The sequence below is a fragment of the Hyperoodon ampullatus genome (genome assembly GCF_949752795.1).
Source record: "Hyperoodon ampullatus genome assembly, chromosome: 8".
In the NCBI taxonomy this organism is placed as follows: Eukaryota; Metazoa; Chordata; class Mammalia; order Artiodactyla; family Ziphiidae; genus Hyperoodon; species Hyperoodon ampullatus.
In genome coordinates this window covers 77,880,365-77,906,983 of record NC_136921.1, presented here as the reverse complement: position 1 = coordinate 77,906,983, position 26,619 = coordinate 77,880,365, and the positions used below count along the sequence as shown (strand labels likewise).

General features: G+C 37.6%; 1 protein-coding gene across 1 annotated transcript in view; it reads left to right on the top strand.

Moving 5' to 3' along the window:
* Nucleotides 1-26,358, top strand: part of FAP (fibroblast activation protein alpha) — a gene marked incomplete at its 5' end in the record, with an annotated part of 71,191 nt that extends 44,833 nt beyond the window's left edge. The window contains 10 exons of the mRNA XM_079710621.1: nucleotides 2,985-3,032; nucleotides 8,201-8,299; nucleotides 8,774-8,843; nucleotides 9,587-9,781; nucleotides 15,233-15,287; nucleotides 22,187-22,286; nucleotides 23,616-23,680; nucleotides 24,182-24,254; nucleotides 24,517-24,590; nucleotides 26,003-26,358. Of these exons, the coding sequence (XP_079566747.1) occupies nucleotides 2,985-3,032; nucleotides 8,201-8,299; nucleotides 8,774-8,843; nucleotides 9,587-9,781; nucleotides 15,233-15,287; nucleotides 22,187-22,286; nucleotides 23,616-23,680; nucleotides 24,182-24,254; nucleotides 24,517-24,590; nucleotides 26,003-26,098 (875 nt within the window). The 3' untranslated portion in view covers nucleotides 26,099-26,358. The remainder of the gene's footprint in view (nucleotides 1-2,984; nucleotides 3,033-8,200; nucleotides 8,300-8,773; nucleotides 8,844-9,586; nucleotides 9,782-15,232; nucleotides 15,288-22,186; nucleotides 22,287-23,615; nucleotides 23,681-24,181; nucleotides 24,255-24,516; nucleotides 24,591-26,002) is intronic.
* Nucleotides 26,359-26,619: the final 261 nt, after the last annotated feature.

Sequence of the window (26,619 nt, the reverse complement as noted above, 5' to 3'; positions counted from 1 at the left end):
CTCTCCTGTTTCTGATATCAACTCCCCATATTCAGGTGGACAGCTCAGAGAATAAATAGAATCTTTGACTGATTGAGATCCCTGCTCAGTTGTAGAGGACCCTGAGGTCTCCTTTACTTCCCAGATGGAAGACCACCCTGACATGCCACTTCCTCAGTCCAATCACCTGGGCCCAGAACCTCAGCCCCAGCAGTGGAAATGAGTAAGCATTTTAATCCAAATGCTCCCTTCAAGATGGCACAAGATGTCAGTTTAATACAACATTTTCACAAAAGGTTTGGTCAGTGGCATCTCTGAAAAGTCAAAAGATTGTTGTTCATGACCATATGTGCTGATTGTGGTTATGGCATTTCAAGGTATACATTAAATGTCCCTCTCAAGTTATGTGCAACATTTTTCATCCCAAGCTATATGTTTATGGAACATATATTGAAAGCTTACATGCCAGGCACATAGTATCATTGAACTAACTGTCCTGAGTCATCTGGTTGTCTATTTTCTCTTCTGAAGGCAGAATCTGCTTTCCTTTCATCTTTATGTTCATAAGGCCAAAAAGAATGATTAGTGCATAATAGACAATGAAGGTTTGCGGAATGAACATAGCTTCTAGGGAAGATCAAAACATTGCTGCCTTTTGCAAAGTGTGCCCCAAACCTCATTTTTATGCTGATATATTTACTGATAACAACATCAGTGACCCTACACGTAGAAACATGCATTTATATTTATATGCATTCTGCATTTGTACAGTGCTTTAATGCTTTTTGAAAGCACTATACCACTTTTTATATCACTTTGTTTCCCTGAGATCTACTTGAGCCTAAGTGCCCCCTGAAGAGTAAGGAATCAAAGACTAAGCTCTCATCAAAAGTTGGTGAAAGACTCCTTTCTAGAACTTGAATCGCCTGACTTTTCCACACTCACTCTTCCTCGGCAGTATGGTAATTTCCCATTTAGCAAAAAATATACTGTGTGGGAAGCATCACATCGTCTGGTGTTTTTGAAGCTCCAGTAAAATGAGTCACTGCACCATCATAGGAAAAACCTTGAAATCTTTCCCTTTAGGACTAAGAGTAAAGCTTCATTATGTAACTTCAAACTCTCCAAAAGGGATGGTGAGTAAATCCCAGATAATAGGATTTTGATACAGGTAAAATCATACTGATGATGTTGATGGAACAAAAGCAATGCAAAGGATGTTTATGCCACTAGGACCACACCTTCAGACCACTTGTGTCAAGGGCAGTCAGTCATTAGTTTGTCTCATAGTTTGGGCAAAAGAGATATATATGCCAGTTTCTCTATTGGAACTGCACACCCATGAAAATTCCATAAGGTCAATGTTGATGGATTAAAGTCTAGAAATTCAGATTCATGTCTCATTGCCTTACATTCTAACAAAAAATATAATGTGTATTTGTCCCTTTTAATAACGTTGAAGAAAAGCTAACCAAAATGAAAATCTCTGAAATTAAATTCTGTAAAATTATGAGACTCCACACAGTAAAGAACTGCTGGTTTTTGAGGGAGCCTTATAAACAATATCGCTTCTCCTTGCTCTCAGGTTAGACTGAGGAGTCAGGCAGGAAATCAATATTAGCTTTATTACCTGTAAAGGTTAATTGGAAAATGTGGCTAAGGTGTGAAGCTTCCTAATACTGCACCCCAGAATTACAATTACTCACACAAATATGGGTACAACTAGACAGCCACTGGCTTCGCCCATGGGGCTGGCCACTGTCACACTTATAGCAGTGGAATAGATCAAAACAGTCCTGTTCTCTGCAGGCTGAAAGATGCCAGGAACAAGGTAGGAAAAGGAGCTACTCATACTCTGGTTTTCTCAGAACTTACCACATAGGTCATTTCCCCTCTCCTTGCTTGGGACCAAGGATGCTCTAATGGCACTCCTGCCACAGAGGAGGAAGCAACAGGAGTGCAAATGAACATCTCTCAACCTCCATGTTTGTTGCTTTTAGCTCCTTGGCTGCCTGAGCAAATTTACCCTTTAAAAATGTATTTCCAGGTATTATTTATTCTATAGTTCCAGCAAGTGATAGTGTTTAATATTTGTAGATTTTGTTAAAAGGGCCAATTTCTGCACAGAGAACCTGAATTCCATGTTGGAATATATGGTGGACAGTGGTTTGCCACCCAGACGTCCCATCTTCAGATCCGAATCACTCATTTCTCTAGCTGCTGAGAGGGCTGGTGGCAGACACCTCACAGCTGGGCACCCCACTCCCACCCCAGAGATTGCTCTCATCCCAGGCCACAGCCAATTACCACTTCATTCTGCGGTATAAAAGCCAGCTCAGTTGGCACCATTCAAGACAACTGTGCAGGCCATATATCTCCAGAGCTCCCAGTGGGGTTGGCTGAGGTCAACACCACACCCCAGATGAACTTTTGGTGCACAAAACTCCTTCTGGGCCTGTTTTGTGGGGAATGTGACCCATCACAGCATATTTGAACAGAAAATATTTTCTATATAAATTTATTTCTGCATATAGTAATTAAATGAAAGAAAAAAAGATGCTGGGTTCTACCTACCAAAATAAACTGTACATCAAATCAAGAAGCCAGATTGAAAATACATTCTAGGTACTGGAGAAGGTCATTTGATAATAAAAACACAGCTAAAACTGGCCCATACAGCATATCTTCCCAGAAGGCCGTTTACCACTGCAGCTTCTGGGACCCATTTGTGTAATTAGATCTTAACTATTTAGGATCACTCTGGGAAAAGTGCACAGGCAACTCTTCTCTTATGTCTGTCCTTTGATTGGGCTCTGGACTCATGTGTTCTTTCAATGTAACTTAAAAGGTAATGTTTACTTCTCTATGGGGAGAAAAAAAATAGTTGTAGAATTAAAAGAGGTAATTGAGCTTGACAGTAATCACAAATACTACCAGAAGTTCTTGTTGAAAACTAAATGTTATTTTAAAACTAACCTACGTTTTTGTTTTCATCCTATGTACAGGCCCAGGCCTCCCAATTTCCACCCTTCATGACGGCCACACTGATCAAGGTACTCTCTCTCCCATGCTTTTGTCTTGTCTTAAGAAATCCTGGACTCTTATGACACTAGAGGAAACAAGACAGTTTCCCCACACAAACAAGAGGAACAGTGAGGGATTCTCTTATTGTATAGCTTATGATTCTCTTATTGTATAGCTTATGATTATATAGATCAGCCTATTCTTTGAGTCAAACCTGATCATATGAATAATAATTATTTGCAGTAAGAACCTGGCATAATGCAAATATATAAGAGGGATTAATCCTGTCTCCTCCAATCACCCTTATCAAAAACAGGGAAGCTTAGAATTGGAAGGAAACTTAAGATTTTTAGTACAATCTCCCTCCCAAATAAGAAGACCTGTTTTTTTGGTAACATCCCAAACTGGAGAAGAGTTCCAGATATAACTCCAGTTCGAAGCAGAGGGTGACTATCACGCTAGCTTTTTTGTTTTAACAGCTACATCACACTGTTGCCACGTATGAGAGCCCTGAAATTTGGAGGCTCTTTCCATTTTCAATTGCTATCAAGACAGAACTCCTCCATCCCGCATTTGTGATATTGGTTCAAAATAGTTCACAGCTCAAAGATGACCGTTTTTGCTCTCAGTGGAGATATCAAAGTGTATAACTGCCCTGAGACTCTTCCTGTGGTTCTCTGTTATCTTTTGATTTACTATTAAACATTATAGGGTTGAAGTTGATGGAGTCTAGGGACAATGAGGGACTTCAGTACTCTGCTTTGGAATTAGTTTGGCTGCCAGTTCAATGGCCTAAGTATAGGTGAAGATAAAGCAATGAGGAAAAACAGAGTAGATTCAGGAGCTCAGGATAGGACAGGCATTGTAATAATGACACTGTGAATTTAGTTTCAGTTTGAAGTTTTGGGTTTTTTTTTACCTTGTGTCTAATAATGAAATACTTTTAAGAATAATAGATTGTATTTCTCATTTCAACCTGCAGTGAGAGAAATTTTAAAGCAAGAATAGTTTGGAATTTGTAAGTTTTTATGCTAATGGAAGTCACCATAAATGTATAATTCTCATTTTATCATGACCGCAAAATAAAGGTCAGCTTCCTTTTTTTACTGAGTTTCTACTTTCTTACTATCCTTCTCATATTCCTGCCAGATACAAATTTCTGTGTTGCTTACAAAGTCTTGTTACTTCACCCAACACTTACAAAATAGGGACAGTGTTCATGTCAGTCTCATATATGTCATATGTATTTATATGTTTTCTAACTCTCAAAACATAATGCAAAGTCTTTTACAGCACAGTTCTGCAAACTTGCCTCATGATGAAATTCTCCAGAGAGGTTTATTATAAATACAGATTCTCAGGCTGCCCCCAGAAATTCCAGTTTGGTAGGTCTTATATTGGGTTAGGGAATCTGTATTTTTAATAAATCCCCAAATAAGTTTTGGAGTTGCTTTTTAGAGCAGATGATATTTCTTCTATTTAGTTCTAGTTTTCTCAGCCATTTTCCATTGTATTTGGTACCCCAAATTTTCATTCAATAGATATTTATTAAGCACTATTACATTAAAACAGACACTGTACTAGATACTAGATCCTTAAAATGAACAGATACTGGGTTAGATATGGTCCCTGTCCTTAAGGAGATTATAGATCAGTGGAGAATGCAAATGTGTGAATGGGCAGTTACAACACAGTGGGGTAAGGTATTAAGATAGGGGAAATAGAGATAGCATAAAAACATATAAGAAGGGCACCTCATCTGGGGTAGGGGGCTTAGGAAATGTTTCCTAATGATAGCCACATTGACTTTAAGACTCATAAATATAAAGGAGGGATTGATGCTGTTTGGATGTCTAGCTTGCTCAAGTGGATTGGTATTGATGCTTTTTACTGAAAGATGGGATTCACAATGGAGAGAACATTTTGGAGAGATAATGAATTTTGTTTTCATTGTTGAGTTTGAGAGACTGATGGCATATAACTAAGAAGAGTTGTCCTGGAGTGACAGAGTTTTGGATCTGGATGTTGGAGGATTGGTTTGAACTGAAGATAATGATCATGAAATCATTCATTTAAGGAATACATGGTTACTAAGTCCATGGAAATGGATGATGCAGCAGAGTGGGGAAAATGAGGGTGGGCAAGGGTAGTGGAAAGTGAGCCTAGAGTAAAACTGTGCAGAAAACCAACACTAGAAATGCAAAGCAAAAAATGAACCTGTAAAGGAGACCAAGGGGGAACAAGAAGGAGGACAACCTTGAGAGTATGGAGTCATGAAGGGCAGGGGAAGAAAGTATCTCAAGAAAAATAGAGTGCTTATCTGTGTCAAGTGCTTCAGAGAGTGAAGCAAGACCTGCTCTAAATCAATGAGCTTAGCGAAATAAGGATGAGCATTAGCTTGGTCAGAGCAGTTTCATTGGAACAGTGGAGGTAGAGGCCAGACTGAAGCAAATTTAGGTCTGCATAGGAGGTAAATAAATAAAAAGAAACTATTTTCAGTAGGTCTGACTGATGAGCAAAGAGGTGGGATAATGACTGGAAGAGATTGATAGAGGTTTAAGTTAGTTTTTGAAAGCTGATAAACATTTGAGCATGGTTGAATGCTGATGGAAGAAATTTGGAGACCAAAAGCAGTGGAAGGCATAAAGGAGGGAGGTCGCTGAGAAGGTGGGCAAAGTGGAGTCCAGAGACAAGTGAGGAGATTAATCTCCAGCATTGTGATGAGAGAGAATGAGGAAATTACCAATGGAATTATATGAAAGTTTGTAGAAAACAGTACAATGGCTTTATTTTCTCTGCAAAGTGGAGTAAAGTCATTGGAAAATAACAGATAGTACTTGAACCAGATGCTATAAAAACCCAGAAGAGTTGGCACTTGACATGGAGGGCCCAGGTGAGGCTTAGTTGCTTCGGGCAGAGCAGATCTTCATTAAAATTACCTAACTGATTGAATAACCTTATTTATCAGATTTTCTGCAGATTCTTCACATAATTTAATCAATGAACAATATGTCATAGTTAATAGGATTTAAACAAAAATCTCACATATGATCCATCATTCTTACCACTCGATTTCATTGTAATGAAGAGTCTTCAAACATTTGGAGAGCACATACTACATATCATGCACTTGGTACTGAGCATGCTGAGTGCTGAGTATACAATGATGAGTGAAAGAAGGTAAAAGGTACAGTCTGGGCTGTAGCACTCCTTGCCACATTATACATTGCTAATGCACAGCCACATAGAGAAGTCCAATTGCCACCCCTCCCTCTCCTCACAACCCTATGAAATTCCATTTTGCCTCCAAGCGGTGGGAAAATTGCACATTTACTATCCATAAAAATGCAACCCTGGACTGTAGAAGCATTAATAAGATTTTCCATTCAACTTGTCATTTCAGTAAGTCATGAATTAGAAAATTTCAGTAGCTAGGAACCGAATAGAAAAGGAATCAAGGTCAACCCAACCAGGCAACATCTGCGTGTTGTCTCTGACTTCCAGTATCTGTCTACAGAATGATAAACATGGTCTACATAAATAAATATTGCAACCATTCTTTGTACTTACTCCACATAGATTCCCTTTATCCTTGACAGTTCCACACTGAGAACCCACACAAGAAGGAAGAGCTGGCTGCATTGTGGTTATAATTGAGTATTCCTTTTATTTTCTTTTTTAGTTTTAACTTTTTAAATTGAATTATAGTTAATTTACAATGTTGTGTTAGTTTCAGGTGTACAGCAAAGTGACTCAGTTATACATATATACATGTTCTTTTTCAGATTCTTTTCCATTATAGTTTATTATAATATATTGAATATAGTTCTCTGTGCTATACAATAGGGTCCTTGTTGTTTATCTATTTTATATATAGTTGTATGTATATGTTAATCCCAAACTCCTAATTTATCCTTCTCCCCACCCACTGCTATCCCTTTTTCTAGTTTTAACTTGTAAGTTGCCACAAGTATCTCTTTCCTGATGGATTGTCCAAAGTTAAAATGAAATGTATTATGTATCTTATACAACTCATACCAAAACATCTATACTTGTTCTAAGATTAAATATAACACTTTGGAGCAAAATGCCATGAGTATATGAAAACTGAGAGTTACAAGGGAAGTGGTTTGGCAAACTTAGTGTAGTTACAAGTACTCCCCCCAGCTCCCCATCTTCAAGGACCACTTTTTTAAAAAGGCACAAAAACACGGAGACCACAGGATTGGCATATCTCAGAAGTCATCCAGACCCTCTTTTAAAAAATAAAGCCACAAACTCCACTTATTATACAAAAATCTAACTTCTCTCTAGACGATACCTGATATCTATCCAGGTCAAAACAAAGCTTACAAAAAGTCCTCTACTGCTAGAAACCCATTCGAATGTATCACTGATCTACAGCATCAGGAGATCAATATATTTGTTCAGTTACAAAAATTAAAGTGTGAAACATAACTAAGCTCAAAGATAAACAAGAGTTTTTTAGGAGATATTTTAAGGTGAAAGATAGAAATCATAGTGTGTAGGTACTGTTGTTTTTTTAAGATATATAACTACCTTGAAAGAAAGGAATTGAAGGAATAGGATGCACAGTCATTCAATTACAAAAAGAGAAAAAAAAAGGAAGAATATCACAAAAAGAAAAAAAAAAGGATGAATATCCTATATTAAGCAAGTACAGCAGGAAAAGTTTAAGAAAGAAATAGACATAAAAAAAATCACAGAATTAATATTTGACCTTACACATTGAAGATTTTAAAACAAAGTTTGTAACTATAATACATACTTAATTATTTTAAATTTGAGGTTTCAGCAATATAGATTTTGCTTCTACCACTTTTTCAGTAAAAATAATTTTTTTAAATATCACCTACTCAGGCCATGGCTTCATGTTGTAAAAAAAAAGTTAGAAACAGGAAAATGTGGCTGAATAAACATTGTTACTTCTGTGATTCTGCTCAAAATGTATTTTGATGCCATCAGGGTTCGTTTAAGAGACAATGACTGATGTCCTTCATAAGTTCATCCCTGCTTTAAAGGCTGGATTAAAAATATCCTTTTCAATATGAAACTCCTTAAGCAATCCTTATACAGTTTCAGTTTCATCCATAGTAAAGCCAAAGACATTTTAAGAAATAATTTTCTTATGGAATTTCTATTAATTAAAAATGAACATTTTACTTTTTTTTTTAAGAAATTAAAATCCTGGAAGAAAACAAGGAATTGGAAAATGCTTTGAAAAATATCCAGCTGCCTAAAGAGGAAATTAAGAAACTTGAAGTGGATGATATTAGTAAGATCTTTTAAAAATTTCTCATGAATAGATATGAAGCTGAACACTTATCAGGTTTTGCTTTTTTAAAACAAAATTGTAGGGTAAATATTATAATCCAATCTCTACAATATTACAGGATCTTAATTTTAAAAATCTTACTGTCACATTAAATTTTTATGAAATATCTTTCATATGTTTGTGGATAGGTTGATCTTATACTTTTCTATAGCTCCATTTCAACACTGATACTTTTAAAAAGAGTATCTAATTTTAATTTTAAAATGTGTGCTTCTAGAAAAATAATAGTTCAACATTTCTAGCAATTTGTAAATTGGACAAAAATATGTAATAAAAATCAAGTAAAACACAGTCTTTGTTCTTAACAATTTACTAGTTATAAATTGATTTCATGTTATATGTTGTTATTAAAGAAAATAAATAATGCTATGAGTATAGTGGAATGAAGATTTTTCTCTGTTTTTGTTTTTCAAGCTTTATGGTACAAGATGATTCTTCCTCCTCGGTTTGACAGATCAAAGAAGTATCCCTTGCTAATTCAAGTGTATGTAATATTTTCTTTGGTTTAAAAACTATTTACTGAAAATATGTTGGATTAAATACACATTTGTGAGATAGAATGAACCATTCTCCTCTGTAACAGTTCCTATTGATGCTGTTTTTATATATTCCCCAACTAATCAGAGTAAATAAAATATGGCTATTTAAAATAGCCTGAGAAAGTTTTGAGATTTTTAGATGGACTTGCTTGCATTTACTGTTTTGAATTTCCTTTGTATGGCAAATTGCCTAATGTGTCAGAATACCTTTGAGATAGAGAAATTGCAGCCAAAAAATATTGTAAATCATCTTAACATCTTATGTAATTGAGTTAGAAATGAAATAAGGGAATGGAATACATTTTGTGGAATCACACCCAAAATCAGTGCTGACCTACACACAATTTGCTTAAAACACCATGCATTTTTTTTAGTATATCTTATGCCTGCTTTTAGCAAGTGGCAGGTGGCAGAAATGACGAAAAACCCACACATATTCCTTGAAATGCCAACCCTAGATGTATCCGTTTTGGGGAATAGGAGAGGCTGTGTCCCAAAACAACTTCCTTGTAGCAAACCTCTGGGAAAAGCCTGGTCCTCTCTTGATTTTGAGCCAGTTCTAATGCCACTGTTATTGAAATTTTATCATACAAATGTACTGGGAAATACTAAAGGCAATTCTTGGCCATGATGGGAAGTTGAGTTTCACAAAGGAATCAGAGATTCTATCTTTTTCTTTTTTCTGTAGGTATGGTGGTCCCTGCAGTCAGAGTGTAAGGTCTGTATTCGCTATTAGTTGGATATCTTATCTTGCAAGTAAGGAAGGGATAGTCATTGCCTTGGTGGATGGTCGAGGAACAGCTTTCCAAGGTGACAAACTTCTGTATGCAGTGTATCGAAAGCTGGGTGTTTATGAAGTTGAGGACCAGATCACAGCTGTCAGGTGAGCGCCTTCTCATTCAAACAGAAACTGATGTCAGCAAAAGTCATGCAGTCATTCTCGGGTTTCCCCATCCTTAATGTCTTAAATTTTTTTCGTCTATTTTCCTAACTTCATCTAAAGCTATCATTAACCTTAAAGTGATATTTTTACCCAATATAAGAAAAAATTATTCACGGAAGAGAGAAGAAAAATGATTTATGGTGAAATACTCTCTTTCCATGTTTCAGTCATTCTAACAGACTTTCATTACCATGGCTCACAATTAGCAGAAAACTTTGTATAACTTTAGGGATGGTCTGTAGGAAACCAGACATCTGAATTTGCTCAAGCCTTGTGGATTCTACCTCATAAATTTAGAAATGGCTCAAGATTTCATCAGCACTATATACTTATAGATATTAACATTCTTTTGTAATTAAACTAGCTATTATAGCAAGAATGTGTTTTCCTATTTTCATTCAACAAAAAATTTATTTTACATAATAGAAATTTACCAAAACATTTAGGGGAAAGACAGATTTATAATCTGAGTTCTTCTTCCCAACTACATTCTCAACCACAATTTATGGCTCAGTCATCTCTTCCTGAAACAAAAAGAATAGAGTCACCAAAATTGTTCCTAATTTGGAAACACTGTGCAGGATTCTTCTGGATATTTCTGTATAGTTGTTGGGTTTCTGTTATTATGATGTGAGTAGGTGAAGTTGGAGAATACTAGATTGTAAATGTAAAAGCTAACACAGGCTGACTGTACTCTTAGTCATGGATATATGTGCATGAGTGATGTCTAAAGGTCAAACACTGTTTCACAGCGAAGAGCAATTTAGAAAATTAATTAGTATGTTTCTTTTATCATCTTAATATCATTAGCAGTTATTGATTTCAATGCAGCACACACAACACAGATTATATTTAACAACTAGGAGCCAGGCCCAGACAACACTTTTCTGTAAACAAAGCAGAAGAATTTAGACTCACAAGTAATTATTTTTTTTAAATAGAAAAGTAATCATAACCCGTATGCTTTCAAATTTTTCTTTCATTCTGTGAACAGTAATATACACACACTAACACCTAAAACATTCAATTAAAAACAAAGTCTATTTGAGTAAAATCTGAAAAATTGATAACTAAATTATTAAATAACACTATACAATCTGTAGGTATCATTCACACCTAACATTTAGGAGGCTCCGTCTTTCTTACTGATCCAGAGTTTTGGCCTTTCCACTATTTTAACTTTTTTGAGGGAGTCTTCGGCCTGATAGAGAGTCATAGAAAAGATAGTTCAAAGAAAAACTCTGAGATTCAATCATTCATGTAAAGACTGTGGTATGCCTTAAGAATATTAACACAATTGTCAGCATTATAGACTTAATTCTTTACGGTATTGTTTTTGGCATTGTGGGTTGGGTCACATTTATTTGTCTTTAAACCATACAATAAACACCAAGGATATGTAATTCTGGGACAACATCAAAAGACAGAGATGTAAATTATGGTTTGTAATTCAACTTTCCAAAGTTGGTAGAGCTAAAAAGTGGTTTGTTTTGGCACTGGTTAAAAAACAATCATCATTAACATCATACATCATTATATTTTTGTGCATTTATTTACCACTAAAAATGCAGCATTCAAATTTAAGATGAATACCTCAAGAAACAGAACAGATAGAACTGATAGCTTCTTAATGTTTTTCCTTGGATGAAATGAAAATTTGAACATGAAACCCATGTATAGACCTTAACAAAAATTGTTATTTCTGGTGTCCAACATATAGGACATGAAGCCACAAATTCTATTGATTTTCACAATAATATAAATGTCTTTGGCATTTAGAATTGAAAGGAAGATGGACCAGAGGCGGTAATTGGCTACATTTACCTTCTCTGAGCCATTTTTAGGATGGAACCTGAAGAATGTCTTCCTACTATAGATCAGGCATATGTTCACTCATTGACTCAGCCATTCAAGAACAGATGAAATATTAGTATATGCTATTACAATACTCTGTATAAAATTGTGCAATTTACAATCTCAACATTCAGTGCACTTACAGTTTTTGAAGAGTGAATAAACCACATGCACTCAAGAGAACATGGTTATTAGATGGAACATTTTGTATTCACCTTAGTGAACAGAGGCAACTGTATGGCAAAGCACATATACAGCAGTGGAGATGCCAGTTGGGGCTGGCCTTGGCTTTGCTTGAAACCATTATTCTGCAAAAGGGAAAGGGAAGCCTTGAAACCCTATGCTTTGAGAAACCAAAGGCTAAAAGAATAGACTTATAGTGATAATTCTAGAAATAATTCAATCACATATCTTCCTGAGAAGTGTTTTAGGAATCAGACACTGAACGTCTGACTTGAGGAATTGGGATTGTAATTCCTCTATGGTAGTCCCCAAATTACCTCCCCTCAAAGAATGAAATTTTTCCCTGGAATCTCTTATGAAATGTAATCTGGCTAAATTTTTTATATACCAAAAAAAATCATAAGTACATATTTGGAAACAACAGTAAATACTAGTCAGGGTCAAGAAACAGACTCAAGCAAAGCAAAGCAGGAAAAAAAAGAGAGGCCCTACAACCTCACAAATTTTGAATATACATAAGAGAAAGCCCCAAAGGATATGCTTGTGAGGTCAAAGCTTAAGTAAAACTGAGACCTGCTTTCTTCAGGCTCCTCTGCAAGTGGTTCATATGTGAGACCCTTAAATTTTCAGTAGTTATAGGATCAAATCTGCTCATTTGGGGGTAGGTTTGGCATTTTTGACATTCCCATAATTTTGAAATTTTATATAACTTCAGGGATAGCAGTAAAGAAGGATTATATGAGAAAAAAATATATCATACTGTTACACATGGTATCAATAAGAACATTTCCAAAATAGAATAATAGTAATTGATTACTAAGGTTTCAAACTGACCTTAGATTTAGGGCATTTTTATGAGAGAAAAGTTGTAATGTCCAGTCCAGCCTCCAAAATTAGAAAAAAATGCTTTTTCACTTGCTATTAACATTTTGTTGATTTAACCACACTGTCAACAGTATCTCTGATAACCCTCCTGGAAGCTCTTCAGAATTTGGAGGTAAATTTTATAGAGGCTTGTTGGTCTCAGATTATCTAGCTAACCTTTAACCTAGTCCTTCCACAGTAAGTGTTAATGTTTCATTTCCATGTTAACTATTGCACTATCATTTCCTGTAAATGTCATCCTTTCGGAATAAACCTAGGAAGGGAGCTTTTAAGAATTTCCTGTTCCCATGTATCACCTGTTATTTGCTTTTACCCCAAATGCAAGGCAATATGATTGCTAGCTTCTGGGAGATCATAAAATCACGATTGATTTTATGGCTCAGAACTGGCTTCAAGCACTAGCAGCAAGATCATTTTTTTGACAAAGAAAGTGAACCTTCTTTTCTTTCACTTGGCTTTTGAAGTTTGTGGGAGAATTGCCGAAATGCCACAATTTGCTGCCCGTTGTCTCTACTTTACCATGACCAAGCGTCAACACAGGTAGCAACTTTCCGTTTGCTACTGCGTTTCTCCCCTGTAGACCCCTCAGTGTCCCTCAAAATCAGTGTCGAGTAAGCTGTGACTGACGGGGCTTCTTCCCATCTGTTTGTGCCGGGCATCTGCCCAACTCCTCTATGCATCAGAAACGTGCATTTTGAATCCATGCAACGAGCAAAATGGTTGCTGTGAAATCCCTTTAAGAAATTCCATTATTTAACTAATGCAAATCACTCGGTCCTAGTTCCAGAGAAGAATGAGAAAGGGCATTAACGTCACTTAAGGCAACCAAAAAAATAGTATTATTCTGGGGTCATGAGTGTCACTTTTGTCTCTTCCCATCTTTTCCTTCACTGTCTCATCCAGGCCTCTATAATGGCTCATCCACTTTGCTTTTTTCTTCCACTGCTTCTGCTTCTCTAAGAGTTTCTTGAGTTTTTATTAAAACGCTCCCCAAATAAATCACAATTGCTCTAGAACACCAGCCATCAAGGAAGCATGGAATAAATTAGCCTAAAACACTCTCTTTTTGTACCAATGACGTAGTTAGATTTCTGAGGGCTTCCCGGGACTTTTTGAAGGTTATCCTTCAGCATGGTCCTTTGCTCCTAAGGATAGATTTATTTTCAAACTCATTTTTAAATGGAGGCTCTTCTGTGGGGGAAATTGAATGAATAATGTTCATATCCTGAAAGCTGCATACAATTGTCCAAACCATGATGAACTGAGGATACCTAAGTGTGAAATGGGAGAGGGATAGATATTTTTCCATGGATGGATGTGACCAAAAATAAGACAGTGATTATAATGCATGTCAACCTAAATAAAAGGTTAAAACAAGGCAAGCTCAAAATTGCCAAAAAATGAGTTTATTCAGGAATAGCAGAGGAATTGAAATTCTGGACTCACAAACTGTAGCAAGCTATAGGCCCGTCCATTGAGGGTTTGGGGAAGGCTGTATTTATAGGGAGGGAATAAAAGAGGGTAGAGTTCAGTGAGAGTCTATTAAAATAAAAAAAAACAGAGACCAGCTTTGACTACTCCCTGGGCAGACAAAACCAATCCCGTCCTACAAACAACGCTCAATTCAGCATATTTTGAGAAACCAACCCACCTTGGGTCATTTCTTGTTCACGCCTCTGGAAACCATAAACAAAACTTCCCAAGGTTGATATGAGGCAACCCCTGACCAACTCCCTATCATTTAAGAAAATTTCAATATGACCAGTTTTATGGAAATCAGGCATATATGGAAATCAGTCTCTCACTCCTGAGGGCACATGTGTGCAATTTTTCATTTATATTCTTCAGTCCCATTTTAGGTTGAAATTATTTTACATTAACATCTAAGCAAACAAAATCATAAGAATTAATAAATTTTAAAACAGCAATAATGAAACCCTTCTTTCCAAAAGCTGGAGATTTGGAAATTTGGTCCTAGTCATGGTGCTATTACTTCTGGTGTTACTATGAGCCAGTATCTCTTTTTTTTTTCTTTAAAATATCTTAAGTGCATTTAATAGTAAACTCAAAAACATGTGGCTGTAGTGTTAGAACCTGAGTTAACCATTTGTTTGTTCACTGCATTAAAAAACATTTTCCCCTTTCAGTCTATTCTCATTTGCTGAATATGAGCCTGTCTCTTAACCTGAGTCCCAAGTAACTCACCAGCACAGTTAGGGTAGGAGGCCTTACAGCCCTGAAAGTATTACTCAATAGATGTACCATAGAGTCTAAAGGATCCTTTTATCCCTTGCAGGAAGCATGATAATGTTCTTTTAACTATTTGTAAATTCAGCCTTCTTATGCAAGTGTTTAAACAAAGAAAATGTAGCGTTTCTATTAAATCTTTGGATTAAATATGCTTGTGTAATGAAGTAAATGTCATGTGTACGCACTTAAAATTCTAAAAATTTGTTTCTTTTACTTTAGAAAATTCATAGAAATGGGTTTCATTGATGAAAAAAGAATAGCCATATGGGGCTGGGTGAGTTGTTTTGTATGTTTTATGCCTGTTATTTGGTTCATCATTTTCTAAAGTGTTCGCTTATAAGGTTTCTCATGAAATGTTAATGTTGCAACATAATTTAATCTGTCAGTGGAAACAGTCAATTTGGATAATCTGGGCTTCAAAGTAGTGGCTTTAAGTGTCTGTTCCTTTTTTTCAATCATTTAGTTTCTTCCCTGTATAGCAAATTAACTCATAATTGACACATTTTCACTTAATTTCTGGTATTAGAGTATACTGAACTGAACCATATTCATCAGAACTTTAATTTCCTTTGTTATTTTAGGGTTAATATATTTCTTTTATATGTCATCATTTCATTTTCATGAAAAGCTAAGATAAAGTTTGAAATTATAGAAATTTTCAGAATATAAATTTCCTAGTACCTAGCCTATCCTAGTTATATCTTGGCTGTTTTGATTCCTTTTTTTTTTTTTTTTTTTTTCCTTGCAAACAAATTCTTTTACCAGACCTAATGTTAATTTGTGCTAACTGGAGAGAAATAATTATTTATTACTAGTTATAGATCATGGAGATAATTTCCCATGTTTGAAGAGCTACACAGGTTTTTTAAACACACATTAAAAGGAAGTGGCAACATTTATCAGTCATGGGCAATGAAGTCACTGGAAAGTTTTGAGAAATATGGGAAAGAGTTTAGATTTGCCCATTATAAATTATGATAATTACCCTTCAAAGAAGATTTCCTGTTTCACTTTTTGGTCTGAATTTGTACATTTGCAAGTCAATTTGCAGCCATTTGTGCTTGGGTTGTTTTTCTTGGCTGTTTTCTCTGAGCGCGGCCTGCACAAGATGGAGGGAATGAAACCCAATATTGAAGGGAATCTTCAGGATTCCACTCATCTCTCAGCTCAGTGACCAGATGAAGAGCTGTTATGAATTTGTGGAAAGTTGTTACTTCAAGCCATTTGGTCCTTCTTAAAACTATCAAATGTTAAGTATCTAAACAGAATGGAATTCAAATGGGTGGAAATAAATGAAATATTTTTATAGTGAAATAGTTCAGATAAGACCTTTCTTACCATCCATTTTTATGAAATTTCCTAAAGTAAATCCTTGAAAGATTCACATTTCGAACTGAACACTTACATATAATATTAACATTTCTCTTAGGGTTTCACTTTGCTTTTACTTCAGTCTTTGAAATAACCAAAAGCCACCTTTTAACTTCACTTCTAGAACATTCTAGATATAAGTGGTTTGGTAGAGAACCATGTGTGTGGGATGATTTAAGAAACCCACTCATCACTGAAGGAGAGTGAGCTTTATCCATGGCTATGTGACATGTTTCTCTTCTTATTTTTCTATGTTTCTGTGATCATTACACTCCATTCCTTAAATGTCAGTGTTTTTCTGGGTCTGGTCTTGATTCTTGTTGTTCTTCATTTCCTTGGGGAAACCCATTGGTTTCAAAGATGATGATGACTGCCAGATGCCTGCCACCAGCCCCCTCCTCTCTCTTCTGAGCTTCACATTTCAAATGGCTACTGATCATATTTCCCAAATGTCTTACAGAGGACTCGAGCTTAACTTGCCCAAGTTAAACGTATTATAGTCTACTTTAAAACAAGTCTTCGTCTTTAATAAGGACCTCACCACACACCTAGTCACCCAAATTAGTAAGTTCAGAGCTATTTTCAGCTTCCCCTGCTCCCTGACTCCAATACTCTGTTGATTAGCAAATTCTATCAATTCTGCCTTCAAACATTTGAGTCTATTCTCATCATCCCCACTGACATTGCTTTAGTTCAAGTTTCTTTATATGTAATCTAAATCAGAGCTTCTCAAACTTTAGCTTGCATAAGCATCACCTGGAGAATGTGTTAAAACGGTTTCCAGGCACCGCCCCCCCCCCAACAAGTACTCCAGGGTGGAGTCTGAGGGTCCACTTACATGGACCATAGATTGGGTGGTACAGGCTTAACTATTCCAGTTGCTTCTTAACTAGCCTCCTTGCTTTGGTCTCACAAACTCCAATGTTGCTAATGAAGTTATTGTTCCAAAACACAATTCTTACCACGTTGCCTTTTTGCTTATGAATTTTCTAGGGCTGCATGTTGACCTCAGCCTAGTGCCCAAACACATTTCCTTGCATGCAAGGCCCTTGGCAATCTGGTTGCTCCTACTTTTCCAGTCTCTCTCCCTCCACTTCTCCCCACACTTTATGAGTAATTTGTTTTATGTCTGTGCTTCCTTTTTCCCATGTGTTGATCCATCCTGTTCCCTACACCTGCAATGCCCATCCTCTTCTCCCATTCCCCATGTCTTCCTCTCTCCAAAACACAAAATTCCTGCTTGTTCTTTAAGACCCAACTCAGATGTGACTTTTTGTGCTCCAATAGCTCTTTATACTACTTTTATAGGAACAGCCATGCTTTATCTTGTTTGTGCATTGTTTGCTCTCACAAGAATCAAGGAATGGACTTTGTCTTTCTTCAACTTTGTTTCTCAAACGTTTAGCGCAATATTGGCTATCTCACATATCTATGATGCTGTTTAAACTGAATTTAATCCTGTAAGTCAATGTTCCCCCAAATGTGTCATGTTAGTATCAGGGAATTTGGGGGAAATGTTCTCTGGTCTAATAATTTGGTAAACTATGAAGTCTATATAATAGTGTATATAACCCCTATAGTAAAGAATCCTGTTGAATTTTGTTTAATACAGTATTACCAAAAAGTATTTGATTCCATGGGTACCTCTTTTAGTAGTGGTCTTGAAGTCAATAGGGAGTGGAATTGGAGCCTTAGAAAGATACTCTTGGCTGCAGAATGAAGAGCAGCCTGATGTTGGGGGAGAGAGTGGACCAAAGGGCTAAGAGAGAAGTAATACGGGCAACAAATACCAAGGGCCTGAATTTAGGCAGTGAAGAAGGGGGCAGGAATAGGTCATAGCTCTGAGTGCTCTTTTATAGTATAATAAGCAGAGATCTATGGGAAATTGGAGAAGGGAAAGAGAAAGACGTGGAGAATGACCATGTGGGTTTGTTTAGCTATCACTGTGTTCCATAAGTACCTGTTTCTACGAAGTATTAGATACCTTAGTGGTCTGAGAAATACTCTAAAGCTAGCCACGCAATTTTTTTCTTTGGTCAATTGGTCAATAAGTTGCAAATCTTACATTTCCCTCCATTATCCAGATTAAGAAGGGGCGAGAAGGCATTTTTATCTTTTTATCTTACACTTTCAATTTTCTGGCACACAAATTAAAGTCCAGTAGCCTGTTTTTTAGCTACCTCTTAGACATCTACTATGCACACAGCACTATGCCTAGGAAGTGTCTGTTATGACAGTCGTTCTGACCTGGGCAATTTTACCCCTTAGGGGACATTTGGCAACGTCTGGAGATGTCATTGGTTGTCAGAACTAGGGGAGTGCTACTAGCGTCTAGTGGATAGAGGCCAGAGATGCTGTTAAATATCCCACAATGCACAGGACAGCACCCAACAAAAAAGAATTATCCAACCCAAAAAGTCAATAGTGCTGAGGTTAAACAACCCTAATTTATATGAAGAAAAATTGAAGCAATTATTCTGACAATTGAAGAGCAGCAGGGGTTTTGCCTAAATTATTAGAATAACAACCTCATTTATGGGCTTTGCTTTGTTAATATAGACCTAGACAGGTGGTGTTGAATAAGCATTAGTTCGTGATTTAATCTTAGCTCCCTTCTCTTCCAGTGACTAATTATAAGCAATTTGAATTGCTATGTGTGATCAACGATGTAAAAGTAGGACAAATGCACCTCTAATGAAACTATATTAGACTCTGAACTTAAAACTGCCCAAAGAGGTTGCCCTAATGTAGGGATATAGAGGAACTGGCTTGTCATCAGGCATTCTGCAGTTGAGTCTCAACTCCACCGCTTACTCTAAATTTATTCTGAGCCTCGGTTTCCTCATCACGAAATGCAACAATAATTTCCTCATCAAGTCAGTGTGAGAGTCAGATGAGTTAATAGGAAGTCATATATTAAACAAATATTTATTCTATTCCCACTGTGTTTCAGATTGTATTGTCAGTGCTAGGGAGACATTCATTAACCAGACAGACAAAAATCTCTACCTTTATCGAGTTGGGAATGGTTGGGGAGAAAGGCAATAAGCAAGATAAATAAGTAACATATACAGGATGTTAAACAATGATCAGTGCAATGGAGAAAAGCAAAACCAAGCAAGAAAGGAGCAAGGAGCATCATACAGGATTGGTGCAATTTTAGATTAGGACAGGTGAGACTTTTTTTTTTTTTGAGTTAAGACTTCAAATGGGAGGGAGTGAACCATGCCAATTTCTGGGGATAGAGAATTCCAGGCAGAGGGTGGCAGCACTTGCAGAAGTTCTGGGGCTAGATCACGCTTGGAGAGTTCAAAGAACATCAAGAGAGCCAGTGAGCAAGGGGGAGTGGGAGGGGGGAGAGAAAGGACACAGAGCCTGTGGGACCACAAAGACTGTTACAATGACCTTGGCCATACAAACATTAGCTAGTTATTATTATTGTCTGTAGGTGAAATGTTCCAATCTGCATTATAGCTCCCATCAGAGTACTATTCCATAAATCCTTCAAAATTCTGTGCCCTTCTAAGAATGTTTTTAAAGATATCCTTCATTTAAACAAAATGGCAAGGCATCTAAGTGCAAAGGACAAAATTCTAGAATTCTCATGGCCAATCTGCTCCGTGGGTTCTTTTCTTTCTGCAGCCACCCACTCTGCCTTGGAGCCCCACCCATGGGAGAGCAGAAAAAAGTCAGCTCGGGTGGTTTTTTTTCTCTTTATTTCTACAATAGAAACAGCTTTTCTAAGCTGCCTGAGAATTTCAAGTACACCTTCTTTTATTGTGCTGTTGCTACACTAGTTTGCTTTTACAAATTCCTAGAGGCAATTTCTATTCATGTTGAAAGCATGACAATTTTATTTACATACTGCCCTATTATCTAATCACTGAGTAGATAAAAATTAATATTTTTATAATTCCTAAGATTTTGGACGGAAATATTCAAAACCCTTTTTACTGTATGCAAATGCTTTAATTTCAAATGTCACTCCATGCTATTTTCTGTTCTGGGGCATAGGAGAGGAGAAGCAGAACCCAGTATTATAATTTGCAGTGATCACACTTTTCCAATAAAACCATAAACAGTAATCATATTTCTAAAGGACTCGGGCTTACTCTACTTTCATTTAAATCAAAAATTAAGAAGGAAGAAGAAATCTTTTGTTTCAGTAATAGTTGTTGCTAACCTGCTAATCAAAACAGATTATTTTTATGTTTTAAGTGAAAGTTCGATCCTGATAGAGAATTTTCACTTATCAAAATGATTTTTAAACCCACATGTTCCTTCTATTTTAAAATATATTTTTCCTCTATTAAAACACATTTTAGTTCTCCTCCAAGTATAATGAAAGGAGGCCACGGTATAATTGGAGCTGCCACTTTTAGTCTGTGTTTTGTAGCCAAGGGTCCTCAATAAGATTCCCCAGAGTTGGAAACATAAGACTGTAAACTAGTTAGTTAGCATTCTTTCTCTAACAATTGAATTCAGCAAGATGGTTTAGCTTATTCCCTCAGGCCATGTATTTCACGGATTAAGACTAGACCCAGGCCACTGACCTGCTGCCTGATTTCACCACGTCTGTCTCCTGTCTCTCCCTTGCTCTGTAGGGTTCTCACTCCCACTGTCTCTTTCACCCTCGCTCAAGACTGACTTTTCGGTAGCAAAGGATGATACGATCTCTCCTGACCGGAGGAAAAATGATTCCCAGAAGTTTGTGGCAATAAAGTCCTAAACGCAAGGCACACCCTTAGTTAGAGAGTCACACTGTCCTCTTTTGATTTGTAAGGAAGTTCCTGTGTTGGGGCAAGAATAGCACTGAGAGTCACCTCCTAATCTAGCACACACATTTGGGGTGGCAGAGACGGGGGAGGAGGGTCCATGTCCCAGAACACTGCTTAATCCATGTTCCTAGAGGAAGCATCTCTCTCCCAGCAGGTTAATACAGACCAAATTTGCCTTCCAGGGAGAGATGAGCTTTACTGTGACACCCTGTTCATTTCTTCATTTTTAGGAAAAGGTTCAAATTTTCATGTGACACAGGCACACATCTCCTTCTGTTATGAGGGTCACATTTCTGAATCACCTACCAATACCCTGGGGAAGAAAATTGATGAGTGCTAAACCTACTCCAGACTCTGCAATTTGTATCCCCTTTTGTATTACTTTATTTTTCCATTAAGTTGGGGAGGGGGGCATGTAAGATTTTTAAAGACACCAGTGGCTTTTCCTCCTTTGAGCTGCTATGCCAGAAATCCTCAAAACAGAATACGTAACGCTACCTTATACACAGACTCTGGCCATGTCTTAAACTACTCAAAAGGTTCTTGTGTCCTTCCCTTGCTGTTCTGTTATGAAAATAAATGAATAAATATACAGATATAAGTGCTGCCTCACAGGAGTTTTTTGCACGTTGTGGGAAGTATCTTGCTTTTACTTTTGGGGAATGATCTTCTTTTTTGTGCATTTTTTTTAAAGTAAAAATCCTGTTTTTGCCATAGCAAGGTCCTAGTTGGAAAAACATAGAGGGGGAAAAAAGAATTTTGCAGAAACATTGCAATTATAGTATCTCTTAAACTGCCCGCACCATGTTGGGATCAGCACACCAAGTATTTGTAATTGACTAAGCTGAAATTGTTGTCATGTCTGGCGGAGATGGCTACCAAGAGTGCAAGATAGACATTTAATCTACCCTATCCATACTCCCCAGCTCCCATCAGCACTTATTTTGAGTAGAATTGCTATACAAATACCTTAGAGAGTTGATGAGAGTCAATCTGGGACTGACTTGTAACAATGTCTCTATAGTCCTACGGAGGTTATGTTTCATCGCTGGCCCTTGCTTCAGGAAGTGGTCTTTTCAAATGTGGAATAGCAGTGGCTCCAGTCTCCAGCTGGGAATATTACGGTATGGAAACATTTCATAAATGTTGCTGCGAAAACATTTAACACATAATTACTCTATATTTAAGGTTGCTAGGAAAACAAATTATGCAGTAAAATTCACCCCAGCATCACTGGGAAAAATATAATCTATAAATGAGGTTGTTTATATGATTCATTATAATCATGTTGCAATAATCACAGCAATTTTAAGACCAGGAAGGACTCTTCCAAAACCCAACGTAAGTTATTCTCTTCCAGAAACCGTGTGCCCCCTGATGAACCAAATCTTTAAAATCAGAGTTAAGTCTGTTTCACAGACACACAGGTGCAGCTGAACTAGCTTTTAAGCACATCTTAGGGAAAGTCAGGACGGGACCAAGCAAATCACCGCCACGCCACAGTTTGCAGCTGCCTGTTACATTGCTCTAGGAATCAAAGAAACAAAAATTTGTTCAAGAAGTACACCTTCCGTGGGTGCCTTCCCCCCGCCCCCGGTACGCGGGCCTCTCACCGTTGCGGCCCCTCCCGCTGTGGAGCACAGGCTCCGGACGCGCAGGCTCAGCGGCCGTGGCTCACGGGCCCAGCCGCTCCGTGGCATGTGGGATCTTCCCGGACCGGGGCACGAACCCGTGTCCCCTGCATCGGCAGGCGGACTTTGAACCACTGCGCCACGAGGGAAACCCCGTGTGTGGCCTATTTTTATGATGAACGTCAATGCAGGATGATTATTTGGAAATAACTCTAATAAATGCACGAAAATTAGCTTTCATTAGATCCTCTTCCCTGTGTTGTGGTGGAAATGAGACAATTGTGACTTGTAGGGAATCTCCATTCAGAGAAAAACGTGTGTGTGTGTGTGTGTGTGTGTGTGTGTGTGTGTGTGTGTGTGTGTGTGTGTGTGTGTGGAGGACTTGGGGGATATAGTTCCATCCCAAATTAATTAAGACACCAATAAACGTACTAGAGGTGGCTGCATTTGTGATTTCTTTTAAAATATCATGAGGTCATTCCTAGCTCAACATTCCCCCCACTGAAGAACTTTGGGTAGAAGTGAAAAAGCTTAAGAGCAGCCCTTTCTATCCTTAGCTGCTCCTGTTTCCACAGTCTTCTCCTGCTCCTGTTTCCACAGTCTTCTCCTGCATTGCTTCTCCAGCCCTACTGAGGCAACTTGCAGAGCGAATGACTTGGGTGGAGCGTTACAGGAAAGGGTAGCAAGAACCTTCCTCGGCAGCTCCACCTGGGAGATTGATGGGCAGTTATCAAACTCGAGGGTGCGGGGGGGTCTGGTTGGTTAATGAAATGACACATATCTCAAGCAAACAACACACTCATATACTCATATATTTTACAGCATCTATCTACACAGAGCGATTCATGGGCCTCCCAACAAAGGACGATAATCTCGAGCATTATAAAGTAAGCATTTTCTGTTTGATTTAGGTCATTAATTTATTCCAAATGTGCTAAATCATTGTAAAGCAGTCATTCCAAGTTTACAGTTTGGCTGGGTCCCCAAAGCAAGTATGATGATCTTTTGTCAGCTGCAAAACACCTCACTAACAAGGAATTGACTCCCTTTGGGTTCTATTTTTTCTTTCCCCATCCTCCTTCCCTAACTTCCCTTTTCCTCATCCCCCTCCCCAGCCCCTACTCCTCCACAGCTTGAGCGGGCATCCTCTCTGCCTAAGGTCTCACTCATATGTAACATATGACACATACACTTTCAGTGTTTCAAACTAAGAATCAGATGGAAGTAATGCAAATGATGATGAAAATGTGTTGCTCTGACTCTTAAATATTTATCAACCAAAGCAATACATAATTTCAGTATTGGTGCTAAGTCCATTGCACAATGATTTAGCTAGTTTTCTATTAGAACTTGCAGCAACTAAGATGTTAATTTTTCCCCTTTTCCAGAATTCAACTGTGATGACAAGAGCAGAATATTTCAGAAATGTAGACTATCTTCTCATCCACGGAACAGCAGATGGTGAGGTTTAAGCAAGACTCTTACACATAAAAATACTGAGCCAGCATCACTTTGTTTAAGAAACATTAAGCATCCTCCTATGCCTGTGCTCAGGGTCAATACCTAAGAGTCAGGGACATTTCCATAAGCGAGTGTGAGTACTCACTGCTGACAATGTCAACTGCATGACTAGATAATTGTTGGTGTTCATTTCCAGGCGGTACATTGTCACTCTATGCTTTCTGGTATTTAACAGCACTTTAACTCTCTCTCTTTGTTGCAGATAATGTGCACTTTCAAAACTCAGCACAGATTGCTAAAGCTCTGGTTAATGCACAAGTGGATTTCCAGGCAATGGTACATCATTTTGTTTTACTCATGTTCATGGCCTTAGACCCCTAAGCTAAAAGGAGGACTCTTCTTTTTTTTTTTTTTAACACTAAAACCTGACAAGGAGGCTGTAAGGTAGAGTAGACAGAACATTAGCAAATGACGCTTGGATTTTTCATGAACTCCCTGAAGGACACTAGGCAAACCGTGTCACCTCTGCTGATCCCAGTTGAGTCATATATAAAATAAAGGCATCCACAAGATTAGAGGATCTTCTAGCTCAAACATCCAATAGTTCTGTGGTCCTACGTATTAAGTGTAGCTATGTGCTTAGAGTCCCTGTAAAATCTGAGAGGCTCGAAGAAGCTAGAAGATTCTGTTTATTCAGTAAGAAGCAATCGCAGAATGTTATGAGACCTCAGAGGCTCCCTGAAATCAGGCGGTTCCACAGAGTTAGAGAATCCTTCCAGCTCTGTGGTCTCAGTGCCTGGCATGTGGCCGGCCCATCACAGAAGGTCATACTTTTACTGAGTAAATGAATAAATGAGCTAGCTTTGAAATCCAGTTGCATGAAGAATGGGAAATGGAAACAAAGAGGAAAATAAGGCAAAAGCCAAAGCAAGGGAGACAATCCCTGGTGGCTATTGTTCCCCCTCTTCAGGGAACATAAATTCTCCCTCACTTGCTTATGTTGCCCAAGCACCTAGAAAAGGAAACCCCCATCTTTTGGAAATTTGGTTCCTGAAAATAATTTAAAGAGGGTGAGGTGAGATTTTTCTGATCTTTTTTTTACCCCTTTCACCCATTTTTGAAATTGTGACTCCCAAAGTAAATTCAACTCATAAGTATATAGCATTACATCAATAACCACTAGCCACATTTATTCAGTGAAAACAATAATCTAACTGGCAACTCTCCAGCAATAAAGTTTAAATTTGTAATACCATCTCCCTGGTTTTTTTTTAATGATACTATTTTTAACTCCTATAGAGGGTGTTTACAGTTACATGTATTGTGAATTTTCTGCAACAGATAGGAATTAAATTCATGGAATTTTTGAGCTAGAAAGAGCCTTAGAGAAAATCAATTCCAACCCCCTCATTTTTCAAATGAGGAAACCAAGCTCCAGAGAAGCAAAGTAACTGACCTAACACCCCAGCTCTGGAACCCGGGACGTTGGCCGCTGTGGAAGTTCAGCCACCAAGATCTCAAATAGAAGTTTGAAAAATATGAAACAGTAGTGAAGGTTAATAAAAAGGCTTTAAATCTTGCTGTTCTAAATGTTTACCTGTAACCTATTTTATTTATGCAAGTGTTCTTAGGTAGAATTCCAGCCATAATATTAGAAAAATTATCAGGTCCTGAGAGCACAAAAAGCCAAAGCTGGATGCATTGTGTGTCTGCAGGAATAAAACAGGTTTCTTCCCTTTGTGTTTCAGTGGTACTCAGACCAGAACCATGGCATATCCGGCCTGTCCACGAAGCACTTATACACCCACATGACCCACTTCCTAAAGCAATGTTTTTCTTTGTAAGAGTAAAAACGATGCAGATACAAGACTGTATCACAATCTGAACACTTCCTATAAATGCCTCAGACTGTTTGCTTGTTTTACTCTTTATGCTGTTAAATGTTGGTATAAACAAACAAACAAATGTTGTTCTGAAGGCTGACAGAAAATTCAGAGGACTCAGAAGTTCAACCTAAATATTGTTTACATTTTCTGGCACTCTGTAAAAGAAGAGAAAAGGAGTCCATACCTTTTGCTTTGGACACAAACAGCGTTTTATCACCTGTTCGTTTGAGGGGAAAAGAATAAAGTCAGAAGTTAAAATGCTATGATTTTCTCTGTGTGCATTAATTTCATGTTCCCGTTTCTATCAGAGAAAGAAGTGCTTATGTTAGGCAAGTGCTTGAATAATATTAGAGTGGTCATGAAGGAGAAGAATCTAGAAGCAGTTTTGGATTTTTGTAATTAGAACTCCAAATGCTGGAACACAGAGCTCAGAGTGTGCAAAAGCATTGTTCAGAAATCAGGTTGGCGATGCAGTTTGT